At 45.6% G+C, this 20,660-nt stretch overlaps 1 protein-coding gene across 2 annotated transcripts; it reads left to right on the forward strand.

Annotated features, from left to right (window-relative positions):
• The first annotated feature begins 252 nt into the window (after window positions 1-252).
• Window positions 253-18,360, forward strand: tcf20 (transcription factor 20). 2 transcript variants are annotated; one of them, XM_074655510.1, is made up of 6 exons: window positions 253-834; window positions 3,593-12,006; window positions 12,170-12,263; window positions 12,539-12,602; window positions 12,753-12,853; window positions 16,779-18,360. In XM_074655510.1, exons 2-6 carry the CDS (start codon window positions 4,804-4,806, stop codon window positions 16,793-16,795), a joined length of 7,479 nt encoding a protein of 2,492 aa, XP_074511611.1. In that variant the 5' UTR covers window positions 253-834; window positions 3,593-4,803; the 3' UTR covers window positions 16,796-18,360. The 2 variants fall into 2 exon arrangements, with proteins under 2 accessions (XP_074511611.1, XP_074511612.1); XM_074655511.1 differs by having other exon boundaries at window positions 254-834; window positions 12,539-12,588.
• Window positions 18,361-20,660: the final 2,300 nt, after the last annotated feature.

Below are 20,660 nucleotides of genomic sequence, written 5' to 3' on the forward strand. Positions count from 1 at the left end.
AACAAAGGAGCTTGTGATCAAACCCCTGAGCCCAGACATGCATTTGCAAAAAAAAAGCATTTTGCATGTAAAATATAACTATAATGTTATGATTTTATATGGTAGAAAAGCAGTGGAAGAATAGCAAAAGGCTCCCAGAGAGGGAGGAGGTGGAGGGATGTGATGGAGAGGGATGAGGGAGGAGGGGGGGTGCAGGAATATGAGTGTGTATGCATTTTCAAGGCGGTCTTTCTGTTGCAAGAAGAAAAAAAGAAAAAAAACAGTAGGAAAACGAATGGGTCGAGCTGCTGATGAAAAGCATGCAAAAAAATACAATTCAGTGACGTTTTGAGCTCCTTCGTGTGTTGGCTTGGAGGCTTGTGAGAGATGTTTTAGTTGGAGATAGATAGAGATAGGTGGTGTGTGAAAGAGGGAGAGAAACAGAGAGAGAGAGAGAAAGAGAGGGAGGAGGGGGTGGGTGGTGTATGGACCTTCACTGTGGATACGGGACCTACACAGGCACCCCCGGATTGTGCTCTGCTCTCATCATCATTTTTTGTGGAGGTGAGGACAAAAGGAAGAAAAAGAAAAGGGGCAATCTGAAGAAAAGGCCCGCGGGGATCTGAGCGTCGTGACCGGGGCCCCCCGACCCGACTCCGCCGCCGCTGGTCGCCGCTGGTCCGGGGCTGTGTCTGGAGACTCAAAGAGGGTGGAGGGTTGAGGGGGAAAAAGCGGCGGAGCAGTCGTATACTCGAGGTAGCTGGCTGGCTGGCTGGGGGTTTCCTGCCACAGTGACACAGAAAACAGCCCTTTCACTCTCCGGAGCTGGGGCCTTGTATTGCTCCGTGTTCAAAGGTATGTATGTGAGTTAGCTAGCTGACTGGACTTGCCTCTCCTTGACTCTGTTTATCCAAGAAAAGCCTGCGTGATGAGCATTTTTCTTGATGCAGCAGCAGCAGCTCTCTTATTTATGCTAGCTAACCCTTTTACTCACAGAGGAGGAGGAAACATCTGCACCTAATCACCTCTCTTTCTCTAGCTTGCCTTTCTAGCCTGCTCTAACTACTCTCTGCTGCTCGTGATACATTAGCTCGCGTGCTTGCTAGGATGCTAACTAGTAGCTGCAGCTAGCAGCATATGCGGCTGCATCGCATGTTTAATTGGTGAGGTTGTTTTAGCTAATGCTAACCCTCTCACTGAGGCAGCACTACAAAGCTAATTGTAATGCGTATACCTTGCTGGTAGCTAATGTAGCTGCTAAAGGTACTGTGTTGATGACAGTGTGAGAGCAGAACTGAGCTGGTTTTCATCATCTGCAAAACAGAGCAAAATGCGTATGCTGCTCTTCTTCCACAATTAATGCAGTTTGATTGAGTTGCTTGACAGACTGACTGCATTGAGCCAGGTTTGTATTATTAATGCTGCACTGGTTGTATTGTGAGTGTTGCTGCTGCCTGGTCGTGCTCAGTGAGCTGCTGTGATTAATTATTAGTAATCATTAGCTAATAGAGAGTGGATGGAGAGCTGTAATGTCTTTCCAACTTTTTACAATTTCACACTGCATCACCCACTAACCCTTTAGCTGTGACACTTGAACATGGAGCTATATGCAGTATAGTTTGACTCAAAATAGATATATATAAGATATGACTATAGTTTGTTTATGTAGCCAGGAGGTCCTGTTTTTTCCCCATGGTTATTCAACTGCTCATCACTCTCTGTGGTGAAAAAGCATTACATTAGTGAAGATTAATTAAGACAATTAACACTAGTCTCCCATAGACTAATAGTTGCACTCATAAAACAAAAGTCACCTAAAGTTGTGTTAGGGCCATTAGCCATTTCACAGTGTACAAAAGAGGCTCGTGGAGAGCTATAATGTCTTTCCAACTTTTTACAATTTGACACTGCATCACCCACTAACCCTTTAGTTGTGACACTTGAAACATAGAGCTATATGCATAGTATGTTTGACGCAAAATAGATGTACAAGATATGACTTTATGTAGCCCTCCTGGTCCTGTTTTTATTCCCATGGTCATTCAACTGCTCATCACTCTCTCTGTGGTGAAAAAGCATTACATTACTGAAGATTAATTAAGACAATTAACACTAGTTACCCATAGACTAATAGTTGCACTCATAAACAGTGAGGGCTTGTTATTGTCTGGTAACAAAAGTCACCTAAAGTTGTGTTAGGGCCATTGTATTAGCCATTTTACAGTGTACAAAAGAGACTGGAGAGCTATGTATTTCTAACTTTTTACAATTTGACACTGCATCAACCCACTAGCTGTGATCCCTTTAGTTGTGACATTTGAACATAGAGCTATATGCATTGTATGTTTGACTCAAAATAGATACGATACAACTTTACTGTCCGTTTGCACTGAAAATCATTTTGCATCCATAGGCAGCTCAGTTTGAGAAAACATACACATACAATAGACCTGCTGTTACCATAGACAGACAGACAAGTAAGACCCATCAGACAAAAAACAAAACACATCACAATTATTCATACATAACCCATTACAAAATTACCATCTGTCCTCTGGATTTACATGTTGAGATGTACAAGATATGACTGTAGTTTGTTTATGTAGACCTCCTGGTCCTGTTTTTTTCCCCCATGGTCATTCAACTGCTCACCACTCTCTCTGTGGTGACAAAGCATTACATCAGTGAAGATAGGTTCACAATTAACACTAGTTTACCCATAGACTAATAGTTGCACTCATATAAACAGTAGGGGCTTGTTATTGTCTGGTAACAAAAGTCAACTAAAGTTATGTGTTAAGGCCATTAGCCATTTTACAGTGTACAAAAGAGGCTTGTGTCACACATGGCAATTATGGGCACCGACCTCATAAAGATGGCGTCATGCCTTTTAATTATCACCCATAACCATTAAAGCCTGTTAAAACAAGTTAAATACACTAACGTTAATGGTATTCAGTCTCATTTTAAAGAGGTGGGAGCTTCTGTCTTGGCTCCGCTGGGTTGTTTGTTTACATGTGAAGTCGTGTTTGTGACCTTGTCTGTTTGTTGCCTTAATTGCATGCTGCCGCTAACCCACTTTTCTATCCACCAACCCTGTTTGTTATCAGTCAGGAGAGACAGCTTAGGCATGTATTGTTAAAGCTCCAACCACAGTAAAAAGGCTGTACTCCCAGTGCATATTAAAACAGGGGTGTGATATGAGGCCAGCAAGCCTTTTTAAGCTGAACGGACAAGTGCGTGCAACAAGGAAGTTAATATTGTTGGTTTGATGGGTATATTTGTGATGGACCTGTGTGAATTTAGTGGTAAAAATAAGTCCACTTATGGGAGATGATGATGTAATCTGTAATTTATCATCATAGATCAGCACTGAGCCTTTTCAGTGCAGAGGCTTAAAACTAATTTCATTATTTTTGTAGTTGCATTGATAAATATGTTGTAATTTACAACTGAATTGTTAAATAAAAATACTTAAACAGAATATTAAACTAAGCCGAAGGGGCTTTTTAGTTGTACAACAACACAGCTATAGCACAAGGAATAGTAAATAAATTGTACCTTTTTCATTTTTGCGTGCTAACTTTTTTTGATTCATCTTTTGTTTTTGCAGAGTTGCGAAGGATTCTGGTCAGCAGCTCCTGGAAAATGAACTTATCTGCATGGAAATACTGAAGAGAAAACAGGAGCTTGAATTGATGGAACTTGAAGTGGAATAAATGGATTACCCTCCTTTTGGAAAATTGTTGCCATGGAACTAGGTAGAATTAAATGATGGTTGACAGGAAGAAACAAAGGTAAGACAGCAACACGCTGAAGATACAGGAGAGCCACCAAGAAGAATCTGAACACAGAGGAAAGAACACTTACTAAATAGGGACCAAAGACTTCTACAGTCCGAATGAATGCATACCATAGCAAAAAAAACAACTAAAAGTAAACAGTATTTGAAAGGGAATGACCAAGACAAAGAACATCTCAAAAAATATCACACTCTGCATCCAAGAGCTGAAGAGAATATCAATGGAGTGTTTGCCTCTGGGAGTGTTTAGTGAGGGTCGGTACTCAGACCTCTTGATTCAACTTACTGCAGCTTTGGTCTCACACAGGTGTGAGTCAGATCCTGGCAAACATATTGATGAACTGAAGGATTGTCGTGACGCAACACATTCTCAATGGTTCTATTGAGTTGTTTTTTATTTTGAAGATGCTATTGGACCACAATTCAATCCTAACATAGCTCTGTTTGCTTGAGCTGTTGTTAATATAGCGGAGCGTATACATGTAAAGACATTTGAGGTTCAACATCTCACATGGTGGTGTGTCATTGCCTGCTCAGTGCCAAACTGCTTCAGCTTCATGGGAATGACTGCACAGTTTTAATCTTGTATTTTTCTGCAGTAGAAACCTGCTTCACTACATTCGTTTATTTGTTGTGGAAAATTCCATTTTTTAAGACCCAGCTGTAAAGTGAACCTTTTTTTATTTTTGAAAAAAAGTGAAAACAACCACACCATCATCACATTGAAGACTTTTACCATTTGGCCTTTTCATATATATATATATATAAAATCATCGTCTGTTCAACCTCCCTACCCGCTTTCTGCTACAAAAACAAGTGATTATAACATCTGCGATATATATTCCTCAGCTTGAACTCTTTTGGTTTTTCAAAGCATTTGCTTGTTTTACTGCCAGGCCATAGACTCTCTTTGCTTTGTCATTTATGGTTACTGCCGTAAGCCTTCCAGTTTCTGATCAGAAGCATTCCCTGGTATAGACGCTGACAGCTTTTTCAGTTTTTAATCCAAATTTGGGAAAACAATGCAGAATTTTTCGAACAGCCCAGTTCCCCCTTCCCTCCCCCCGGGGTTCAGTGGGAGGGCTGGAGGGGGAACTCCGTATCCCCCTCAGCCAGCGGACCCCCAGATCTCCCCGAGGATGACAGATGATTATGCTGGGATGCAACAGCAGAGCCTGCACAGAGGCCATCACCACCCCAGTCAGGCCAGCCACATACTTGCTTACAGTGCGAGAAACAGAGGGGCTGTGGAGGCGCCGCCAACACAGGGTAACATTCACAGCGCCAACGCTAACAACCCTTACAGGAAGGACGCCATGGATTATTATTTTTCAATGGGTGGAAAGGACAGGCACAGAAGAGGGGGCATGGCTTATGGGGCAGGATTTGGGTACCCTAACATCGATGGACATATACCTCACCAGTACCGGCACGCAGGATCTGGCTCCGCACCAGCATCTGGCCTGATGTCACCATATCCAGTAGACTATGGCTCCAGTGCCGGATCAGGTGGAGGTGCTGGTGCCGGAGCGTTCTCTCCTTCTCATCAGTACAATATGAGTCAGAATGCTGCAATGCAGTCAGTGCCGGGTTCTCAGATGCAGCACCGCCAGCTTGGACAAACCTTCCCGGCTGTCCACCATGGACAACAGCATAGGAGCTATCCACACTCCGGGCACAGAATGACCCCTCAGTACCCACACTACTCCCCGCAGGGTGGAGCATCCACGGGGTCGTCAGGAATGTACAGCCCCCCTCCGCAGAGATATCTCGACGGGGCTGCTAGCGCGGGGTTCGATCCCAAAGTCAACAGTTCTCCCAGTGTCAACTCCGTTTCAAACTCAATCTCCAGTTCAGTTGCTGCTAACAATGTGGGGCCAATGGAGAATGTTCAACAGAGTTACCACGCTTCGAATTATCCCGGATATTCCCCACAGACACTTTCACTCCACAAGCAAGCCACACTACAGCATCGCAACTCGCAGCACAATTTAGGGGTAGGTTATGACAACTCTCTCAAGATGCAGCACCAGGGCCCGTCTCCAGGCTCTGTATATGCTAAACATCACCAAGCCTCCAATCCCAGTATACCTCAAGCAGCATCTCAAGAAATAGCCAAATCCCCGATGCATCCCAATGCGCAACAAACCCAAATTAACCAAAACTTTAGCCCGATATCCAACCCCTCGCCAGCTGCCTCTGCAGTGCATTCCCCCAGTTGTAGCTCCTCTCCTTCCCCTTTGATGGGCGTCTCAGAGGTACATGGAAACCCCTCAGGTCACGGTCCCTCACATCCTCCTACATCAAACCCCCGTAGCAGTCATGGTCAAGGTAGATTACTGCAGACCATGCCACAGTTAAGTCCCACGCCCAACTCAAATAGCAGCATCAGTAGTTGTGGTAGCAGTGGCAGTCACAAAGCTCACAGCATGAGTGCAGTCGGAGGGAGCAGTCTTCCTCCAACAGGCCGCAACAAATTGGGTCTAGGCACGGGAATGGGATCCCGAGAGGAAGGCTCCTCTATTTATTCATCCTCTCCACTTGACAAAATGCAGGATGCTGGCCTGAATAGTCTCAATGCCTTGAGCTCACAAGTAGCCAATTTACCAAACACAGTTCAACACATGCTCCTCACCGACTCAGTGCTTTCACAGAAGAAGGGGAAAGACGTGGGGCAGATGCAACAGGCAACGCACGGCGTGCCCCCATCACAACCAAGGAGTCGAAATGCAAGCGCAGCCTCGAGCACTAGCACTGTTAAAGATGGAAGTGCACTGGGGATAGGTGATGGTGCCAGCTTAGATGCTGGCGCTGATGAAGACTCCTCGTTGATGTCAGTTGGAGGCTCATCAGGGACCAAGGTGGAGCGCGAGGAGCAGTTTTCTGAGGGGGAACATGGGAGAGTGAGGCAGATGAGCGGCGCGAGCAGTGGATCTGAACCAACTGGCTACCACCCTCCCTCTCAGAGTCAAACACAGACTGGGCAAACATCAGCTGTTAAGACAGTCGCCTCCGATTCACCATCAAAAGAACCAAATGTTTCTGAAACAAAAACTCACGTTCCCTCTTCATCATCATCTCCATCCTTTGGCCGTACTTCACATTCAACACCTCCAGTTTCCTCATCCCCCTCATCCACCTCCTCCAGTATTCCTCCTCCACAGCCAAATTGTGTCTTGGAGCCGGGTCTAACATATAATGACCACAGAGGCGGCCATAGGAGGGCGACAGAAATAAAAAATGAAGTCATCAAAAATGAAAATGAAGGCCCAGTTGACAGAATGGGGAAAGGCAGTAGCCAAATGCAGCGAGGTGGAGAAGTCAATTCACAAAATTGTCAGGACAAAGAAAACAGGCTGCACACTGCATCCAGATTACACAATAACGAGAGGGGAGAAAAGCACACGTCAGAGGAACACCAGAGTGCCAGTAGTGTTGGTGTTATTGTTTCAGCTCGGTCTGATGGAAGTCACGCTGAAAAAAGCAAGCATCCCCAAGGCAACTGTATAGAAGAGAAACACTCGTTCTTAAGAGAGTCGAGCAGCCATAATGGGGAGGAAGGTGTAGATCTGAGTATATATTCCTCCCTTCACCAGAAATCAAATTTTGGACGGCCTCAAAATCCTCCCCAGTCTGGACCACATAAATATGGCTACCCAGAATCAACATATGGCTCAGATTTGTCAATGAAAAACAGAGGGAGGGCTGGCCCAGCGGGCGTGATGGAATCAAATTCCAGATATTTAGGGTACCAACAATCACAAGCTGGTTATGTCCCTGTGCATCCAAAAGATGTTGGCTCTGTAGCAGAGGCTTTGGTAAAGAGAGGGCAAGGAGCTAAAGGTCACGAGGATAATTCACAGCAATTTCCAAGCCTTTTACAAGAGGTTCTTCAAGGTTACAATTTAGATAGACGTTATGGCAGACCAGAGCAGGCGTTTCCTGCCCATCTCCAAGTTCAACAACAGTTTCAAAGCAGACACCCGTATGGCATAACTGAGGCCTCGGCTCATTCTGGACAAATGGGTAGCTCTGGAAAGCACCCACATCCAAGCCAGAGGCATGGAAGTGAGCCTGGTTTTACCACAGATGTGAAGTCGGAAGTGGCCATTACTAAGATATTGCAAAATGCTGAGAAATCTGAAGTGGGTGTGTCTCAGAGCCATTTAACACAGGCTGCAGAGTCTCAGCAGCCCCCAACGAAACACATAAACTTAGCTGACTATTCTCTACCACAGAGAAAAGCCTTATCTAACGTGTCCACTCCGTCCTCTGCTGTGCAGGAGCTCCTTTTGCAGGAGCTAGAGCCGCTAACGGGCAGCATCGGTCCGACTGAGTCTCAAAAATCATCAGGCTCCATATTAGCCCCATCAGAGCGCCGCTCCGTCATCTGTGATGTGTCGCCAAACCGACGCAGCACACCAGAGAGGGACAGGGAAAGTGACAGAGAGAGAGAGCGGGAGAAAAGTCAGAGTGGAGCCTCTGTGATTCAACAGCCATTTTCCTCTCCAGCAGCAGCCAATGATCTGAGTAAAAAGGATATCGGAGAGAAACAAGTGGTGAAAATGGAAACGGCATCAAAAGAGGCCGGCTCAGACGCTGCACATTTACAAACTGATCATCACGGCGGTGGTGGGGCTAATGAGGCTGATATGGAGTATCATTCCAAGGCTGTTCATTCATCTGTTGTGATGAATGCTGACCCCTATAGGCGAGGTAATGTTGATATTACACCCTTGCCTTCTCATCCTCTGAGCTCTAACCCTTTATCTTCACCATCGAGGCATCAGTCCTATCTCCATGGCGTTGATTTATCAACTGGCAGTGGCAGCAGTTTTCCTGGATATCGATTTGGAGATACAAGAGAAGGGAATATGATGCCACGCAGTAACCCCCATTTTCCCTCCCACCACCCGTACCACAATCTGTCCCCCCAGACTCAATCCTCAAATAAGCTTCAAATGTACCCTCACCCTCGTGGCCCCCCTCATCACCCCCATGACATGAATGACTGGGTAAAAGCAATGAACAGGCCGTCAAAGGAGATGATGATGCAGCCTGGTTCTTCTCCAGGAAGACACAAGGTCAGCCAATCGGAGCAGAGACCGAGGATAATGTCACAAACTGACATGCCCGGTGAACAACACCCGACCAAAACCTCGCTCCATCATCAAAGCGCCTTTTTTGATTTGAAAATGTGGGAGTCGACACACTCTGGAAGAGAAAGCGCTAGAATCCTGGAAGGAGACTCCTTTTACAGAACACAACCGCCTCCTCCACCTCCTCCTCCTCCTCCCCCTCCTCCTGCTCCTGTCGCTGCACACGTCCCTGTTCCTCCACAAATGACTCATGGCCAAAATGCTGCTGAACCCGAGGTCTCCAGAGGAGCCACAGAGGAAGCCAAACATCCCTGCCCGCCTCCTCCACCCAGCTCCACTAAGCCTCCCGCCGACATGAACTCCACTCAGCCACAGGTGCAGCGTCAGACTAAAGCCGGGGGTTCTGGAGACACAAATCCGCTGATATTGCGACGGAGAGTTCGTTCTTTTATCTCTCCCATTCCCGCCAAAAGGCAACTCCAGGATGCATCTCAGCAGAGGGCTGCCACAAATTCCCATCACTCCCCTGGAGCTCAGTCCGAGTCTAGCCATCACAATGAAGATGACTCATCCAGTTCAGATATCCCATGTCCCAGGCTCTCCTCCCCTCTGCCCGGAGATAGTACCTATACACAACCTCTATCTCCAGCAAGTGGTAACACCAAGGCTTTGCCCCCCAGGAAAGGACGAGGTTTGAAACTGGAGGCAATAGTGCAGAAAATCACGCCAAATATTAAAAAGCCAGCAGGCCATGTTGATGATGAGTCAAATCATTACCCAGGCTTTTCTCACTCTGAAATACCACCGTTTAGTGATTCACAGGACCAAGACTTGGCACATTTCCCTAGGGTTGCAGGAGGGGATGATAGTTACATGGATGAAAGTCACTCATTAAACGACATGATTTCCTTCAGAGGAGTTGATGAGACTGGGCCTTTACCACCGTCTGCCTACCCGTGTGATCCCCATCAGACGTCCCAAACCATAAAACAAGACTTTGACTTTGGATTAGGACCTGCAGTGGCGTCGGCATCCGGTGACAAGGAGGATTTCGCTTTGCTCGGACCTTTACCCCCTCCTCCACCTCTTCCCCGCCCGGTCCAGGGCTCCCCGCCGCCGTCTTCATCCGCCCTGTCAGACATTCAACATTTCACCAACACTTACCAGCAGCTCGAGACAAGAAGAGGAGAGCAGTCTGCTGCTAACCTCCTTCGACAGAAACTTCAAGAATCTGGCATTGGATTTGATGATTATCCTGGCAGCGACTACTATGGAACCACCCCGCCCCACCATAGTCAGGGTCAAGGACACATGCTGAATAGGCAACATCAGATGTCCTCCAGTAGGTCCAGTTTGTCGCCACAAGATTCTAAGCTACATGACAGTTCCGTGCCCAAAGGCTATTTCCCATCTGGCAAGAAGAAGGGCAGGCCCGTAGGGAGTGTGAATAAACAAAAACGGGCCGCGGGCCAAGCCCAAACACCGGGGCAGGGCCAGCCTCAAGCCCAGGGTCAGAGCACAACTCCGACTGCTTCAGCCCCAACCACTCCAGGTACAGGCGGTGCCACAACCCCACCGTTGGAGCAGACTACCAGCAGCACGCCACCCCCTGCAGAACCCCCTCTAACGGACAATAAAAGCACTCCCCCACTGACCCCACCCATTTTAACACAGATAGTGAAAGTGGATGTCGAGAGCGAGGACACACAGCCAGAGATCGAGGTCAAACCCGTGCGAAGGAGACGCAGAGGTGTGAAAGCTGAAGATGGGTCACTAGAAGCAAGAGGGCGACAGAGGAGGAGAAGGAGGGGAGCAGCACCAACGGCACCACCGCTGGCCAAAGACGACCCAGATACACCTTTAGGGGCAGGAGGGAGCCCTGGCACTAATAGAGTATTTGTGGATACAAATAGAAAGGGCCCGTTTGTTCCGCACATACATGTTGAGAACAAAGTGCCAGAGATTGGGGCAGTGTGCACCATTGTAAACGCCGAGGAGGAGAAGATGAAAGGAGAGCGTAGTGCCGTCGGAGGGAAAGCAGGCGGGAGTGGAATTGATTCTCTCCTGACCTCAGCTCTTTCCTCCCAGTTATCTAAGCGAGACAGAGAATCAGAGAAAAGGGAGACAGACGAGGTGGAGACTACACTACAGTCGGGAAAAGCGCTCCCTTCATCTGGCTATGTTGTTTCAGGCCCCGTGATTACAGAGACCAATCACTCCGGCCGCCTGCTCTGCTGCCTGTGTCAGAAATGGGCAAATTACAAACACCTCGGGGATCTCTACGGGCCTTTCTTTCCAGCTGAATACGCCGCAAAGCTCCCCAAGAACCAGCCCCAGGTCCGACAATGTCAAGCGACCGCAGGCACAAACAAAACGGGACCAAATCCAGACATGAGCTCAAATGCTTTGGGCTCCATCCAAGACACACAAACACAAGATGCTCAGTTTACCAAGCCCCCAGCTGAGAGTGACTACGCCATCAGCCTAGATTCAAACCCAATACCTCTCCCCGCTACAGTCAGAACTGCCCCCACAGCTGGTAGAGAGGAAATGATGATGCACATGACTGGCAAGTTCATTAACACCGCCTCCTCTTCCTCCTCCTGCTCCTCGTCCTCCTCCTCTTACACCAGTAAAACAACCTCTCTAACCTGGGACATGAATCTAGATATCCGGCCTATTCCTAAGCTCAAGAGAGAGCCAGACCTCGAGATTGACAAGCAGCAGCCGCAAATCCAGCAACAGCTGCAGCTGCAGCAGCATCATCATCAGCAGCAGCAGCAGCAGCAGCAGCAGCAGCCGCAGCCGCCGACAGACGAAGCTCAACAGCGACCTCAACACAGAAAGCTGACCTCACACCCCCGTTTTAAAAGGAGGCACAAATCCAGCGAGGATTCCCCCAGGATGGTGCCATCCAACAGTAAGGCGTCCCTGCCCTTCCAGCCCCCTCCACCCGCCCTGGACTCCCTGGGACCCTTGGCACAACTCGCCCAGCTGCCTCAGATGCCCATGGACCCGGAGGAGCTGTGGGTCCACGAAGGCTGCATAGTGTGGACCAGTGGAGTGTATCTCGTCAACGGGAGACTGTACGGCCTGCAGGAGGCACTAGATGGCGCCAGAGAAACAGTGAGTGTCCTCTGTATCTGTTTTGTTCTGGGATATTTCAGCTTTATAACTTATTTCTGGTGTTGCTGTTAAAAAAAGACACAACAAATGCTCTACAGTATATTATTAATAGTGTTATGTGTTTATTGATTTCCTCTCTGCTGTTCTGTCTGTCTCCGCTCAGTGCTGCTCGTACTGTGAGATGGTCGGCTCAACCCTGGGCTGCTACAGTAAAGGCTGTACACTTCGCTACCACTACCTGTGCGCTATTGAAGCAGGTGAGTGGATGCATTAAATACAGGCACACTGTAAAAAGTGAGCTAATGGAAATTTCCCAGTAATGGATGTTTGTGCCGTTTAAATCACAAATTCCAGAATCAGATTTATGTCATTATACTCGGGTACAATGACATTTTGCAGGTGTAGTTAAACATGAAAATAGAAGCAGTAATAAAAACAGTAATGGCAACATAAAAATAGAAGGCACTACTTAAATTAAATTGTTTTTACCATAAGAGCTCTGTGTGTACCCCTCTCTCTGTCCCCCTTCCAGATTGCTCTCTGAATGAAGATAACTTCTCACTGCGGTGTCCGAAGCACAAGGTAAAGAAGGAGAGGTTGGTCTTCGTTTTGTGTGATTCAGTGAAAATCCTCTCAAGTTCCTCACCACCCAATCACTGTTCTTTCATAGTTTCTTTCAATCTCTTCCTCTAACTCTGGCAATTCTCTCTCTCTCTCTCTCTCTCTCTCATCTCTCCTTCACTCAGTTTACCCAGAGCATCCGGCCAGCAAAGTCAGTGTACCTGGAGCAGTCAGAGAGAGGCTGAGAGAAACGCAGAAGAAGAAGAGACACCGGAGTCTGGGAGCTGTGAGTTTAGACTCTGTTGTATGTGTTTGTGTGTGTTATCAGCACGCGTCACAAGCCGTGTTTCCATTCACGTATTATTATTGTTGTTGTAAAAGCGTTGATGCACTAAATGGATTATGGAAATGCCTTTTGCGGAATAAATTCTGACGTAGCAATTATTTAATCAATCAGTCATGTGAGACCCATCAGCTGTTTCTGCTGCCGGCATCTTCCAAGATATTCCAATAATGTGCAAATGCTTGTCTTCGTCTCCGGACAGCATGAAACATGGCCAATACTAGCTGAACAATTGAAACTAATTCCTGAAGACCTCTCTCCATTATTCTCTCGTACATGGGTTAGATGGCCAAGCCGACTAATTCGCATTTATTTTTTTGCGACATTTCAAGCACTGATTTGTTGCCTCAGGGCTGTTTATATCCATCCATCCATCCATCTTCAACCGCTTATCCGGGATCGGGTCGCGGGGGCAACAGCTCCAGCAGGGGACCCCAAACTTCCCTTTCCCGGGCCACATTAACCAGCTCTGACTGGGGGATCCCGAGGCGTTCCCAGGCCAGAGTAGAGATATAATCTCTCCATCTAGTCCTGGGTCTTCCCCGTGGTCTCCTCCCAGCTGGTCGTGCCTGGAACACCTCCCAAGGGAGGCGCCCAGGAGGCATCCGTGCTAGATGCCCGAACCACCTCAACTGGCTCCTTTCGACGCAAAGGAGCAAGGACTCTACTCCGAGTCCCTCACGGATGACTGAGCTTCTTACCCTATCTCTAAGGGAGACGCCAGCCACCCTCCTGAGGAAACCCATTTCGGCCGCTTGCACCCGCGACCTCGTTCTTTCGGTCATGACCCAACCCTCATGACCATAGGTGAGAGTAGGAACGAAGATTGAACGGTAGATCGAGAGCTTTGCCTTCCGGCTCAGCTCTCTTTTCGTCACAACGGTGCGGTAAAGCGAATGCAATACCGCCCCTGCTGCTCCGATTCTCCGACCAATCTCACGTTCCATCGTCCCCTCACTCGCGAACAAGACCCCGAGATACTTAAACTCCTTCACTTGGGGTAAGGACTCATTCCCTACCCGGAGTAGGCAAACCACCGGTTTCCTGCTGAGAACCATGGCCTCAGATTTAGAGGTGCTGATTCTCATCCCGACTGCGTCACACTCGGCTGCGAACCGATCCAGTGAGTGCTGGAGGTCGCAGATCGATGATGCCAACAGGACCACATCATCTGCAAAAAGCAGCGATGAGATCCTCAGCACACCGATCTGCAAACCCTCCTCCACCCGACTACGCCTCGATATCCTGTCCATGAATATCACGAACAGGATTGGTGACAAAGCGCAGCCCTGGCGGAGGCCAACCCCCACCGGAAACGAGTCCGACTTATTGCCGAGGATCCGAACACAGCTCTCGCTTTGGGCGTACAGGGATTGGATGGCCCTGAGAAGTGCCCCCCTCACCCCATACTCCCGCAGCACCCCCCACAGTATCTCCCGGGGGACCCGGTCATATGCCTTCTCCAAGTCCACAAAACACATGTAGACTGGATGGGCATACTCCCAGGCCCCCTCCAGGATCCTTGCGAGAGTGAAAAGCTGGTCCGTTGTTCCACGGCCAGGACGGAATCCGCATTGTTCCTCTTCGATCTGAGGTTCGACTATCGGCCGAACCCTCCTTTCCAGCACCTTGGAGTAGACTTTACCAGGGAGGCTGAGCAGTGTGATACCCCTGTAATTGGCACACACTCTCTGGTCCCCCTTTTTGAAAAGGGGAACCACCACCCCGGTCTGCCACTCCTTAGGCACTGTCACCGACTTCCACGCGGTGTTGAAGAGACGTGTCATCCAAGACAGCCCCTCCCCACCCAGAGCCTTCAGCATTTCTGGGCGGATCTCATCAACCCCCGGGGCTTTGCCACTGTGGAGTTGTTTGACTACCTCAGTGACTTCCACCAGGGTAATTGATGATGGTCCCCCATCAGCTTCCAGCTCTGCCTCTACCATAGAGGGCGTATTGGTCGGATTCAGAAGTTCCTCAAAGTGCTCCTTCCACCGCCCGATTACCTCCTCAGTTGAGGTCAACAGTGTCCCATCCTTACTGTACACAGCTTGGATGGTTCCCCGTTTCCCCCTCCTAAGGTGCCGGATGGTTTTCCAGAAGCACTTTGGTGCCGACCGAAAGTCCGTCTCCATGGCTGCTCCGAACTCCTCCCACACCCGCTGCTTTGCCTCCGTCACGGCAGTGGCTGCTGCTCTTCGGGCCCGTCGGTACCCTGCAACTGCCTCCGGAGACCTCCGAGATAACATATCCCGGAAGGCCTCCTTCTTCAGTCGGACGGCTTCCCTGACCACCGGTGTCCACCACGGTGTTCGAGGATTGCCGCCCCTTGAGGCACCTAAGACCTTAAAACCACAGCTCACCGCCGCAGCTTCAGCAATGGAAGCTTTGAACATCGTCCACTCGGGTTCAATGCCCCCAACCTCATGGAAACTAAAGACACACCACATAGCTCCTTTTCATTCTCTTTTAGTTAGATTACAGAATGCTGATGGTAGGCTAAGGATTTTGCTACTTTCCCTCTTTACTTCATCATGTTTTTTGCGCAAATATATTCCTTTTGATTTGTTAGAAATGAAAATTTTCGATTGAAATACATTTTATGCCTTTGCGTGGACGACATTCTGTTTTCGGTAGGTCAAAGTTCACCTTATAACAATGCGTTAGCGCAAATTCGTTTAACGCTGTACGTTTTAAAGCTAGAGTGAAGATACTGATATCATATGAAACTAGAAAACCTAAGGAATCCATTGTTACCAACTATGTAATACTAGCTTGTCACGAAGGAGGTTAAATAACGCTCCAAACTTGCGCAAGGAAAAACTGTCATGGTCATTTTCAAAGGGGTCCCTTGACCTCTGACCTCAAGATATGTGAATGAAAATGGGTTCTATGGGTACCCACGAGTCTCCCCTTTACAGACATGCCCACTTTATGATAATCACATGCAGTTTGGGGCAAGTCATAGTCAAGTCAGCACACTGACACACTGACAGCTGTTGTTGCCTGTTGGGCTGCAGTTTGCTGTGTTATGATTTGAGCATATATTTTTATGCTAAATGCAGTACCTGTGAGGGTTTCTAGACAATATTTGTCACTGTTTTGTGTTGTTAATTGATTTCCAATAATAAATATATACATAGATTTATTATTTGTCCACTCCCATGTTGATAAGAGTATTAAATACTTGATGAATCTCCCTTTAAGGTACATTTTGAACAGATAAAAAATGTGTGATTAATTTGCGAATAAATTAATATTTGAATCGATTGACAGCTCTAGTGTTCGGGTTGTCCATCCGTATGTCTGTACGTCCGTCCCATTCTAGTGAACGTGATATATCAGAAACGCCTGGAGGGAATTTCTTCAAATTTCACTTCACATTCACTTGGACTCAAGTATGAACTGATTAGACCTTACAAAACACATTTTTGGCCATAACTCACGAATTTATATACTAATGATTATGACAATTTCACACAAATGTCTAACAGGATAAAATGATGTAGTGATAATGGTTTGAACAGACATGGATGTAAACTGCAACTTGACGGGTTGACAAAGGCATACAACCACGAGGTGGTAATTCTAGATACAAATTCATTGGATTAAAAACAAAAGAGAGATTTGGGTGCATACACATTTAAATAATGTGGAGTCTTCCATTGTTTCAAATAATCAGTAAAGGACTGTTTGGCAATAAAACCTGTGATTATCTGCCTATTGGTCCAATTCAAAAGACTTCTCGCAGAGGTCGTCTCCATTAAAGAAACTGTGCTTATTGGGAAAGCATTTCATTCTTTGTATCAAAATGCGTCGGCCCTTGGTGATGATACTAACCTCAAGTTGTCTGTGTTCCCTTTCCAAGGTTACTTTGGACAATAGAAGACTGACAAATGAGACTTTTGTTTGCGAAGCAGCCCGAAATGTGAAAGGACAGGACTGGCATCTGTGACCGAGAACAACAAAAGGGAATGTACAATTTCTCACCGGGAATCAGCATTATTTACATTTTAAGACAATGGAGAAAAGAAACCTTTTTTTTTTTTTTTTCTAAGAGAATCATTGCTCTTTACTTAAAAGCAGAAAAAGAAAAAAACATGGACATGCAACATAGAGGAACGGAGCTACAAGTAAAAGAAAAAAAAAACTACAGAGATCGAAGCGGAATAAAATGAGACTGATGGAGGAACTTTTCTGTAGAGAACAAAAGAAACAAACTTCCTCTCTAGGCTCACTTTGATTTTTTCACAAACACCCTCAACCTGTTTATCATCATCTGTATTATCATTTACCTTTTTTCTTTTTTTTTAGGTGTTTTGTTTTTTTATGTTTCTTTGAAGAGGCGTATCGGGAGCAAGTTGGGTGTCACACCCAGAAAAGAAAAGGAGAATTTTGTATCCTCTCACAAGTAGTATTTTGTCTTTATGATATTAGGATGACCACAATTATTATTTTAGTCCTCATTATTATTTTGTATTCTCATCAGTATTTACTCATGAAAATGAAATGGATGTATCTCACTTTATATTCAGTCAACACATGAAATTGGATTCATTTTTTTTTCATTCCTGGAGAGGGAGGAGCCAGAGTGATGTCTGGAATGTCAGGGTCGAGTTTGCCACAAAGACATTATTGCCTTGGAGAACGGACATCTGTTGCCTTTCAAAAGTCACGTGTATGAGTGAGAAATGAGTGTGAGTGTGTGCGTGCGCGCGTGTGTGAGAAACAAAACAAAAAAAAATGCCGATATCTGGGTCTTTGATTCCATTTTTGGTCCTTTTGAAAAGTGTTCTTATTTTTCATCACTGGGGTTTTTACGGTACAGATAGTATTCATGAAGAATCCGATGGACACAATCTTATTTTTCAAGTACAAATGTTCGTAACGTGCAAAGAGAAGGACCGAGCCTTGTAAGAGGAGGAGATAACACTATGGACTAATGCGTGTCCGACATCTTTAACCGTGCTGACAGGAAGAAGATGAACGGGACGCTGAAGAGTTTTCATCGTCGTGGAACTGTGTACTGGGTGCACTGCGTTCTACATAGGAAGTTTACGTTTGACTGACAGGTCGTTACAGCGATGAAAAAATTTTTTTGGAACTGGAAACTTTGGAGAGGATGTCATATGAGTGGCTGTGATTGGCCAACCGTACTGACCAATGGGGAGCGAGCCTTACCAAGTACTTCTGAATGGTTTCATTCTTGAGCGACAGCAGCAGCGATTTAATCGGGAGATGCAAAATCCATTCAAAAGAAGCATTGCCATAAAATTTAAAAGTGAGTCGTACATGGTGTTGTCTTTATCATTTTTTATTGTTATTCTTGTAAAAAAAAAAAAAAAAAAGAAGTCAAGCTGAGAAGACAGTTACACTATCAAACCATGCTGTATTAGAAACCTGTCAATATGTATATGAATTATGAATACACTTAAAAAATGCTTCAAGTACGCTCTTCTTATTTCTGAAAGTTATTTTCGTTGCTCTGATGAAACCCCGTGTTTCAGTTTCATTATACACAATATTCTGCCCTGATTTCTTTCCCAATTTTACCAAACTCTTTTTTTTCACATGTATTCTCAATTATCTCTCTATGGCACATATGCACACAAGCTATCTCCGTCTCTATTTCTGTCTCTCCCTCGTTTCTTCCTCTCGCCTTTTCAGTTTGAGTGCATAACCCCATTCCGACTCCTCCAGACTGTCTTTAGATGACGGGTTATGGGTGCACTCTCTTGAGTCTAGAAACTGTTGCACCACGTCAATTCTGTCAATCTGTGTCTGAACAAGGTGTCACACTGTGAAGAATTTGACTTAAAGAAACTAGAGCAGCTTCAATGTAAAAATAGAAAACCGAAATGTCAGGTTTAGCTTAGGTAAAAGTTGAAATAGGTGTAAAAATGCAATTGTCATGAAAGGAGAAAGCAGATTTTCAAAATTTGAAGCATCACAGTGGCATTTAGTATAATCGGGTGTATATTTGTGCATTAGCTCAGGTTTTTCTTTGTCCTAAATTAAACTGCAGTTGGCTCCATGTTATGAACCAAGATTTAATGTTTCCTGCTGCAATGGCTTACAGTAGGACAGAGTGAATCCCAACCAGGGGCACTTCTGCAGACGCTGCTACAGGGAAGGTGGAAAGACTGAGTAGAGGAGCGTTGTATTGGTTAATATGAAAAAATAAATATATATATATATTGAAATAGATAGGTAGCCAACTAAAAGTAATGGATAGATTAAATGGTCAAAATAGTTAGCTAATATTAATGGATAAATTGTTGAAATAGCGAGCTAAAAGCAATGGCTAAAAAATTTAAATAGTTAGTTAAAGCTAATAGCTAAACAATTGAAATAGTTAGCCAAAAGTAATGGTTAAACAGTTGAAGTAGATAGCTAAAAGTAATTGATAAATGGTGCAAATAGTTATGGTTAAAATGGTGAAATACCCAAAAAGTGAAATAGCTAAAAGTATAAAAGGTGGATAATGGATAGCTATTATTGAAACATATAGAAAGGTAATGGCTAAATGGTTAATAGCTAAAAGTAAAGGAGAAATGGTGAAATACCTAAAAAGTAGCCTAATGCATAAACGGTTGAAATACTTAACCAAAAGTAATAACTAAATGGTTGAAATAGATAAAGGTAATGCATTAACAATTTATGGTTAGCTAGAAAATAATAGGAAAAGTAATGGATAAATGGTTCAAATTGCTAAAACTATTGGAGAAATGGTGACATACCAAACACGTAATGCATAAACAGCTGAAACTAAAAGTAATAGGAAAACGGTTGAAATAGCTAAAAAGATTGGAGAAGTGGTAAAATACAAAGTAATGTCAATGCATGAACAGTTTAGTGAGCTGAACGTAATGGATGAGTGGTTAAAATGTTCAGCTACTTAATGTATGCTTACAATCTTGACCAAACCAACCTAAAAATGTTCAGTTCAATTGTATGAAAAAATATTAACAATATATAATATAATTTTATAAAAGTAACTGTTAAACAGCAAACCTTTGCAGTGAAGTGATTGCAGATGACTGCAGTTATTAAATAACCCTAACCTTTAGAGCCCCCTCTTGTGGGGTCACCACCTCAGATTCAAATAGTTGGCACTGAAATTTGAGGTATACATATGGTATTGCAAAGCAATATTATCCAAGTTATAGTGTGTATCTGACATATTTATTCACCATTTCAAGGTCAGGTTGATTTCCACATCAAAACATCAGTGAGTGCTGCATTGCTTTTACAGAACAGCATTGGAAGAGGGGGCAGATAAGAGGAGGAGAGATGAATGAAATAGATCAAAAATGAGCCTAGGAATCATAATGAAAACATGGAACAGAGCTGTCTGGTTTGGATTTATACGGATGGATTAGAGAAGAGGAGGGTGTGTGTGTGTGTGCTACGTTCACAGTTGTGTCTGACCGCTGGGGTTGGATCATAAAGACTGACAGTCACTCCGCTCACAGAGGTCAGCGTGGCTGCCAAAGTCCTCTGTCACTCCCACTATCTGATGAAGAGTGAAAGGGAGCGCAGACGGGTAGAGGAGCCGGGGCCGGATGTTTCTTTCACCTTCCACGCTCAACTCCATGAGGGAACTGAGGACACAGTACGAAGTAAGAGAGGCTGTAGGAGGTGAGCGCTTTTTTTTTCTCCTTCGTTCAAATTGAATTCACTGCTTGACGTCAAGTGCTCAGAGGTACCGGTTTGAGCATCTGTCTCCTGGAGAGGCTCCATGGTGACA

This window comes from Sebastes fasciatus, chromosome 13, assembly GCF_043250625.1.
Source record: "Sebastes fasciatus isolate fSebFas1 chromosome 13, fSebFas1.pri, whole genome shotgun sequence".
Taxonomy (NCBI): Eukaryota; Metazoa; Chordata; class Actinopteri; order Perciformes; family Sebastidae; genus Sebastes; species Sebastes fasciatus.